The following is a 9,105-nucleotide window of genomic DNA, read 5'->3' on the forward strand; positions in this document are numbered from 1 at the left end:
AAGGTGAGACGTCAACAAACCAGTTTCAACACATGGTATCTACAAGAAAATGTAGAAAACAAACTGCAAAATGTATTTCAACTTTTACAAACATCAGCATTATAACCAAATTTACCTTAAGTTCCACTGATTATGCATAATCTTTTTTTAATGTATAATGCATTATTGTATTATTAATGTGTGGTTTTCATATAGGTTGGAGTCCTTTCATATTTGCCTCCAAAATGTATTGGACTATATATTAAAAGCGTGGCAGCATAAGAACATGAGAAGTATAAAGCACTGAATGACATGTATTTAGTTCTACTGTGCCAGTGATTTTAATTATAGATGATTGTAACGTCTTCTCATCCAAGATGTGCACTGCTATAGGATCACTCTGTCAATAACTGTGCACAAAATGACATGCGAAGTTAAGACCCCGCCCCCCCAAATTACTGAAAAATCAAGCAGGAAATTCATTTTAAATCAAAGCAAACTTGTATTGATGTTGACTTTACTGAATACTGAGTCTTATCAGCTGAAATATACATAAAACATTTGCCACACAGTCTACCAGCAAAAGCAGAGACTAGACAAAGTGCAAGATCCACTCATCGTTCAAATGCACTTTTAAGCCATTTAAAGTCAAATGTTCTGCCAATACAAGTGGATGAGTGAAAACATGTTTTGTGTTTTTCATTATAACTTAATCCACACGCACACACAACCTTCAAACATTTGAAAATCCTAAAAAGAGCCTGCAAAACACAATAGACTGGAGCGTACTCAGATCATTCAAAGACTTTTTGTACTAAATGAAAGTGTGCTACATTTTAAAAAAACAAATTAAAAAGCGGACATTTCATCATTAATAAATACATGCATCAATTATTTTGTTTTACATCAGCGAAAAGAAAATGAACCCCTTTCCTACTAAGACGGCTACTTCAAACACAGCTCATTATAGATGATTTCTATGGGATGACTAGAAGCTCTGTAACAATCATAAGCAAAATAATACTGCGAGCTGTTAACCATGTTATTAAGTAACTGAAATGGAAACAGCTAATGGTGCAAAAACAGTCATTACGCAAAAATACAGATTATCAGCAGATTATCCGGGTTTGTTTGTTAGAAAAGCATTTGAGAAAAGTGTTAGTGTCATGGTGATAGAAATGTAAAAAAACAAATAAAAATGGTCAACAATGGTCCACTAGTCATTAACATATATATATTAGCCCATTCACTGTTAATTGGTATAATCCTGGCTGTCAGTGTTCAACATATTCTAAGGTAACGACAACTAAACAATCGGAAATAAAACTATCACAAAGTGCATAAAAGATAAATACAAAATGAGAAAATAAAAGCCTGAGAAACAGAAATGATCAGTTAGCCTCCCGTGCTATCCAAAAATCTTGTAATAGGTAATTGGAAAATGAGTTTTAGCATTGGTATGTAAAATATCAGAAAACACAAAAGTGTGTACAGCCCATGTAATCAAAACGGTCTCTAATTGTCTCACTATTTTCTACATTGTTGCCAGTCAGTTTTTAATTTGGTACTAGCTGTAGGAAAAAAGGGTCATTTATTCAACAGATACACTTACAGTTAAGTCTGATTAACAGCTAGCATTACCTAATGAGTAAAAAGAGTGATTAAGGTAATTAAATTTAGCTTTTAACTGGGGGGAATTCCCATTTCCCTTTGATTACTACCAAATGACATATTAATATTCAGGAAGCCCCCACGGAAGCTTTTTGAAAGCTTGTGTTACAAAAACATTGACTTATGCCTTAATCATTTTCAAATGAATAGCATGACTCTAAAGCCCACAAATCTATTAATGTAGTCTAATCGTAAACAGAAGCTCTGTAGCATTAGTGGCCTCTGGAATGTGTTAAAAAAATATTAAATCAGTAAATGTATGTATGATGGCTAATAGGTAAACAGCTGTACAGTATGAGATCATTTAGAACGCCACCATTAAATTAGTCTGTCCACACATGTCTCAGCCATATGTTTTAATAACCAGATTCAGGTGGTCAATATACCATCACATATTGTAAACTTTCAGATATAAATATTGGAACTGGCATCAAAGCCTCTACAAATGATAAGACTTCAAATCTGCTTTGAAAACAAAAACATAATAGAAACAATATATTTACAAAGGCTTTTTAGGGGCTACTGTACTGCAATAAATTTTAGTTATTCAAAGTGAATTCACCAAATGAGATTACCACAGATTCTAAGGGCCATTTTTAATTATGATATACCGTTTTCACAGGTGTAAGGTTTATGCGGTCCAACGTCGTCCCACATTCGTGCCAATTAACTGGAAAGTGTGTATGTGCCAAATTAAAAACAGGCTTTCAACTTAAAAGAAGCTAATAAATCCTTGCAGGGACACTAGGACTTTGTTCCTCACGGAGGCACAACAGAATGAATAGCAGGGGGAGTGTTTGAAAATCCAGTGAGGGATTTGCCTTGTTTTGAATTTGTCCTAAAGTCCCAAAAGAGAGCGGGGATGGTTGATTCTGGCAGCTGACGTTTATCGAGAGGCAGTTAAGCATTTATGGTGGGCAGAAATCAGCAAAGTAAGGGTGCTGTAAGGCCTCTTCTGCAGAGATCCTCTGGACAGGATTACATTTCAACAGGTTCTGGGTGAGATCAAAGGATAGATTTTAAATTAGTGAATAGCAGTATCAGATTTCCTACAGCAAAACTTTTAGTTGGGTTAATCCATCTCAAATCATCACATTTTTTAAACATTTTTTGCTTTTTTCCCATTTTTTATTTATTTATTCTTTTTAAATGTTCTGCCTACCCACTTCCTGCATCTTTTTTCCCCCAACACTTTGGAATCCAAGGCCATTTTTAACATAATGATCTAAAAACTATCAAAGATAGTTTAAAATTTCACCACACCACAAAAATGTCACTAGACAGTCTGATCTAAATACAATAAAATTCTGGGGTTTCCAGAGGGTACTCTAATTATATCCAAGAAAATAACTTTGTTAAATATAGGCTTGCACATTGCCATGGAGGAGTCTGATAATTCAGATTTAGTTTAAAATGTACTAAGAGGCAATAAAATAAAATGCATAAGCTATAATTGCAAAAGATTTTGTTCATAAGAATTAATATAGCAGCATAATTAGGAGTGATAAAGAAGGGATTAATAGCTCCTTTCACGTGAGGAGCCTTGCAAGGCCAAGTTGCTGTGTCACATGGAACAATGTGGTTAGGGTAGTCTGATACAGACCCTTACCCTCTAACCCAGCCATGACTGCAACAGGCAAGCAGGGATCATGCTATCCTCATGATGACCATTGTAAGAATTGCAATATTTATATATGTAATTTTGCATTTTTATGTTAAGATATCCACATCCAAATATTGCAACATATTTCAACATGTGAAAAAAAAAACATGCTAGAATTGGACCGACCATTTTTCAAAATTGGGGTGGAAAAAAAACAACAACAAAAAAAACACACACACACACAAAACACTATCTTGAAAAGTATCAAGTAAAACTTTACTAAAAGTCGTCTAAAGTTTTTCAGCAAATCAGAGGTGACTGAGCAGAAAGCCCACAATGATTTTAGATGGAATAACCCAGCTACAATAACAGATTTCCATCATTTTACTGTAGCTACTCAAATAATGCACAAATTTGTTTTAGAGTACCTGAAGTAGATCCCGTCCTGTGCTACTTAATTTAGGGACCACATTCACCAGTGAGGTGGTGGCAGGATACATGGGATATGGCTAAAGGAAGAAAAAGAGTTTGTAAAGAATAAAACGAATTCAGTAAAAGCTCAATGCACTGGAGGTTTTACAAAAGAAATGACATCAAAAAAACGTACCTTGTAATCTGGGAGTTTTGTCATTGTTGGCCACTGTTCCTCAGTTGGTGTCCCCAACAATGTACAGAGCGGTTAAAGACAAACTTTTAACACTACTTTTAAGACTTGCTGTTCATAAATAATTCAAATATGAGTAGCTCTGCCTGAACAAACCGGAGACCCACATGCCAAACTGTATATCGTCAGTAGGTACTGTATTAACATGGAAAGGATATCTGAAAATTCTTTTCAACTGGTCATCCACATCATTCCCGGGGAATAAAGGCCTTCCAGCATTAGCCAGCTCTGGAAAAAAAATAAAATAAATGGCATCAAATTAAGAGTTACCATTCAAAACACGAACACAAAAAAAAAAACAACTAACTATCCTTTAAAGATCCTAGCCTCAACCACTACACAATATAACTGTTTACTTAAATGTTGAGTGACTTTAAAGAAGATTAGACAAGAAAGCAGGGAGAGAGAGCAGGGTAAGACAAGCGGCAGCTCTTTAACTTAAATCTTTGTTTGCACATTTATTACTTGTATATAGTATTACTTCAATTATTTTGTTACTTTATTGATAAAGTAAGAGCTTTATTACATTCCTATGAATTATTTTATTTATTTTTATCTTATTAAAATATTGATTTTTATTTATGAATGGCAAAAACAAGCCATCCATATTAGCCTCTTATTGTACAATATAAACATTCTGTTTATTTATATGTACAAATGACAATGACACTATTTCTGCATAGACTTCAAAGGCCTTTGGGTTGGAGTTGAATCCAGGCTGCTGCATTTAGCTTTGTAGCTTATGGTCACCTGCTCACACTGTGACCTGAACTGGAACCTTCAAAAGTAATACTTTAAATATTAATAATACTGTAATATAATATGAAACTACCAGAATCCTAAAAGAAGATACATTTGTGGTCTTACCACCCAGCACCGAATTATTGGATTACTTATTTAGTTTTATCCTCATTTGATTCCACAAACCACACACACAGACCTGCAAATATGCATCCAGCAGACCACATGTCGATAGAGGTAGAGTAAAGTTTGGCTCCAAACAGCACGTCCGGAGGCCGATACCACAATGTCACCACCTAAAAACAAATCAAAACAAAATGTATAATCACAACCAGACTAATCGTAAAATAAATGTTGGGCATAATGACAGCTCTCTGAGGTGGGTTTTACATTTGGTGTGTTTCACAAAGAAATGACTTTGGCAACACTGTTACTAATACTGAATGGCACATTTAAATCTCCCTCTGCTTTCCACCACAACTTGCTGGCATTTTAAAAAGCTGCTGCTGTGTCAGACCCTCATTTTTCCAAGGACTTATGAAAATGAGTCGTCTGGAGGGCACCGCAGGAGTAAAAAAAAAAAAAGGAAAAAAAAAGAAAATCAAATGCAATTATAGAAAAGTTCCACTTTTCAGAGCCAATGTGTGGGCTGACTGCAAGTGACTATGCTTCAGTTTAAAAAGTGCAAAAGTTCACTTTAGTAAATGTTGTGTAAATTACTAAACGTGACTACCTGCTACAAAACAAAACTAACTTTTCTTTTTACAAAACATATTTGTAGAGCTTCCAGCTAGAAAAGGACTTCAAGTTTTTCAACTAAGATGGCATTTCATTTGAAAAAAGTACAGTGTTGTTAAGTCCTTGCCTCTAAATATGATCAAACTGGCTTTTATTAGGATTAGCTGAACAATATTGTGGATAAAGTAAAAACTTATTAAAAAAACAAAACAAAAACCCTATACTACCTTTAAGCTGCTCATACTATATACATTATATAATATGTCAACATAACACGAAGCAACTGTGGAAGCCACAGGGCAATACATCCTCTCAAATGTAAATGATATTTTAAAATCTCAATGCTTCAAACTCAGATCTCCTCCAGATTTTCTGTTTATTACATTTTCAGATCAGTAGCGTCAACCTGGGTCAAAATCCCCATGAGAATCGCTTGTCAGGCCTTAAGTAAGCCTTGCGCGTCATTTCTCTCAAAGTTTCAGCAATAACAAAAATCAAACACCCACATACCGAGACATGCTTCACTCCATTTCATCATTAATTAAACAAATTAATTTGAAGATAAAAGAAACAAATTGAGGCCTTTAACTGTGTGCACATGAGAGACTACAAAAAAGCACATTTCAAAAACCTATAAAACACTGAGAAAGTTGAAGGGAATCTACTGGTTAGATGTTAATACTGTGCTATATTCTGGCTTCCTTTTATATTTAGATCTTGAGGTAATTAGGTCAGTGCACTTCTCAAACAAAGCATTTTACTCAGGAAGTGTGGTTTTGTTTTAAAAACTGAGAAAGTATGATTCATCATAAGATTGTTAACATCTTGGATACCAGTACTTCTTGGAAAGCCAAGTTTAAAGTATTCTTACACCATTAGTTTGCACAACATTAAAAATAAGTTGTCCTCTCTTTAGACACAGCAGTTGCCAAAAATTATGCTTTTTCACACTGGTCACATGTCTTTAGCTGAAAGCAGTGAGCTGTTAGTACCTTTTGCATTAATGATGTATAACCTACCTCTGCTGAGTAACACCTCACAGGAATTCCAAAAGCTCGAGCCAAACCAAAGTCAGCCAGCTTCAGCTCGCCGTTCTACAGACAGATAAACAATTCTTACTATAATTATCAAAGCATATAAATGGATACATGTCTGTATCCACATTCTCACATCCCTAATGAGTCAATCTCAACAAAATTTTGACGTTAATACGGCAATATTAACACCTCTATGTTTTTTAAACTTTATTCTAAATCCCACTGCTTTTGAATTATATTATGTATATTATTATTTCATCGTCGCCCCGTGAATGCAATCTCTGTATCACACGTGGTAAACTAACACACTAATAAGCTGCAGTGCTCAAATGAATGAACTTCAAAACAAAAGACATTACACAGAATCTCAATGATAAACTCAGTGGTGTTTGTTTTCACAAAGAAAACCAGTGTCCATCTCACTTAGATTTAACTTTAAAGAAATAGTATACTGATGGAGTCCACACAGTAATGAATGTTTATCAGCCACCAAGTCCAAATGCACCTAAACACTCACTCTGTTGATGAGGAGATTCTGCGGTTTCAGATCTCTATGAAGAACATTTCGACTGTGACAGAAAGCAAGGCCTTTCAACAGCTGGTACATGAATGACTGTACAGGAAAACAAACAGCATCAACAATATGGAGTTAATTTCAAATTTTAAGCATAAAACAGGCTTTTAAGCAGGCAGGTTTACATAGTTTAAATGCTCTTCATGTTTATGTCTCACCTTCACAGTTTCAGGATCTAGATCCCCGTTGCAGCTGTCGAAATACTTCTTCAAATCCTGCAGCAGAGAAGAGACACATATTAGGCTCAGGGGGTACATATTAAGATATAGTGCGTTTTAGGGGTGACCAACTCACCTGATCACAGTATTCAAAAACCAAGGTTAACTTCTTATCACTGTGCAAAACGTCATGTAGTCTAAAAAAGGCAAAATAATATTCTGTTGGTGTTTGTTGACATCAGGGTTACATGTAACCTGGAGGCATTCAGCTCTTCTGTCAGACTTACCTGACAATGTTTTTATGTTTCAGTTCCTTCAGAAGACAAATTTCTCTCAGAGCAGAACTAGGCACCCCCTAAAAGATTTTTTTAATTTAAAAAAACAAAACAAACAGCTTCCATTTAGTACTAGCGTGCTAACTACTAGCCAACAAACACTGTGACTCTCATATCATTTTATAAAGAACAAACCTCGTCGTCGTCGTCCAACCTGACCCTTTTCAAAGCCACAATTTCATGGGTTTCTCTGTTTTTTGCCTTAAAAACGGTCCCATACGTACCTATGGAGCAGACAAAATTTATTTAAACCACATATCCCGATGAATGGGCACAGCTAAGGGGTCCTAATATTAGCTCGCTACATGCCCACCGTTAGCTAGCGTTAATGTAGTAAAAGTGGAAGGCTCTTCTGACTGGTACTGTTACTAGCACATACTAGTGCGAGTAAAAACTCGCAATTTTTTCTATGTGGTTAACTGGGGCATACATTAACGAATACATATTGCTTACAGATTAGCTAACTTTAGCCTTCGACCTGCATGAATGCTACATTAGCGTGCTAGGCTAACTAATATTAACCTTGCGAAATTAACCAAAACAAAAGTCTGAAACTTACCCTCCCCGATTTTTTCAAGCTTTTCATATTTCTGCATGTTTGGCCAGTGAAGCCAGCCTTGAATACGCTAAAAAACCAACGAATGGCAACACCCCAAATTGGGGTGAAAAGAAAATGTTATTGTAGCTAGCGTTAGCTTAAATCTGTCTGCAATTGCTGCTGCTCTTCGGATTGCTGCCGAGCATGTCTTGTTTGTCATCTACAGGCTGAAAGTCGAATTACAGCAACCTTGAAACTAACCTGCTATAATGAACAACATTTTAAAATGCAGAATCTCATGTCCTTAAAAGACATCATTTGAGAAAATCGTGTAAAAGGCAAGTTTATGTACAAAAGTAAAGTAATCCATAATGGCCATAAAAACTCATTAAAGATGGCTCATTCAGGGAGGTGTTGCTGCAGACAAAGTGATAATATGAACATGGTAGAGATGTGATGTCTCTTATCTGGGGCGATAATTACTAACGTAATTTTAAAGTGCAAATGTATTCTAGGAAGTTGTGAGACTGTTAATTTCTTAAGCAGACTTCCAATATGGCCTAATATATGTGTGTAGTGATGTAAACACAACTTTAAAGTGATATAAATTTTACCTCCTTTGTGGTGTGGTCAGCAAACAAGCCCATTATGCTGAATACTGATGGCTATTGTTCATTATTACACAAGAATATGCCAGCACATACAGCTGCAATCCCTAATTTTTTGGACAAAAGAACAATTTTTTGGTGTTGCCTCTATCCACCACAGCAGTGGATTTTAAATCAAGCAATCAAAATCAAGCTGCATATTTCCCGCTTTAATTAAAGGAGTTTTTACAAACGTTTTGCATTCACTGTTTAGGAATTACATAGTTTTATACACATTTTACATTAACTGTTTATTTACAAGCATTTTGTATAGTCACCCATTTTCAGAGGCTTAAAATTAATTGGACAATGGATTGACAAGCAGTTTCATAGCCAGGTGAGGCCTGTTCTGTCATGATAAGTGAACAGGACATAATATCCACACTTGATTAAACGTTTTGAGTTTATATTTCAAAGCTT

At 35.3% G+C, this 9,105-nt stretch overlaps 1 protein-coding gene across 1 annotated transcript; it reads right to left on the bottom strand.

The window, feature by feature from the left end:
* Positions 1 to 479: 479 nt before the first annotated feature.
* On the bottom strand, positions 480 to 8,424 carry cdk5 (cyclin-dependent kinase 5). The gene is made up of 12 exons (XM_031737794.2): positions 8,060 to 8,424; positions 7,636 to 7,724; positions 7,453 to 7,520; positions 7,302 to 7,362; positions 7,166 to 7,222; positions 6,951 to 7,046; positions 6,416 to 6,490; positions 4,858 to 4,954; positions 4,076 to 4,145; positions 3,861 to 3,921; positions 3,682 to 3,762; positions 480 to 2,645 (listed from the first exon to the last, which is right to left on the bottom strand). Exons 1-12 carry the CDS (start codon positions 8,094 to 8,096, stop codon positions 2,559 to 2,561), a joined length of 879 nt encoding a protein of 292 aa, XP_031593654.1. The 5' UTR covers positions 8,097 to 8,424; the 3' UTR covers positions 480 to 2,558.
* Between the last annotated feature and the right edge of the window lie 681 nt (positions 8,425 to 9,105).

Source organism: Oreochromis aureus, linkage group 18 (genome assembly GCF_013358895.1).
Source record: "Oreochromis aureus strain Israel breed Guangdong linkage group 18, ZZ_aureus, whole genome shotgun sequence".
Taxonomy (NCBI): Eukaryota; Metazoa; Chordata; class Actinopteri; order Cichliformes; family Cichlidae; genus Oreochromis; species Oreochromis aureus.

Bases quoted from the DNA above. Each gene is read 5' to 3' on its own strand.
- cdk5 (XM_031737794.2), bottom strand. From the start codon at position 8,096: ATGCAGAAATATGAAAAGCTTGAAAAAATCGGGGAGG. The intron at 7,047-7,165 runs GTGAGACATAAA...TTTCCTGTACAG, and splicing joins TAGATCCTGAAACTGTGAAG to TCATTCATGTACCAGCTGTT. The intron at 3,763-3,860 runs GTACGTTTTTTT...TTCTTCCTTTAG, and splicing joins CAAAACTCCCAGATTACAAG to CCATATCCCATGTATCCTGC.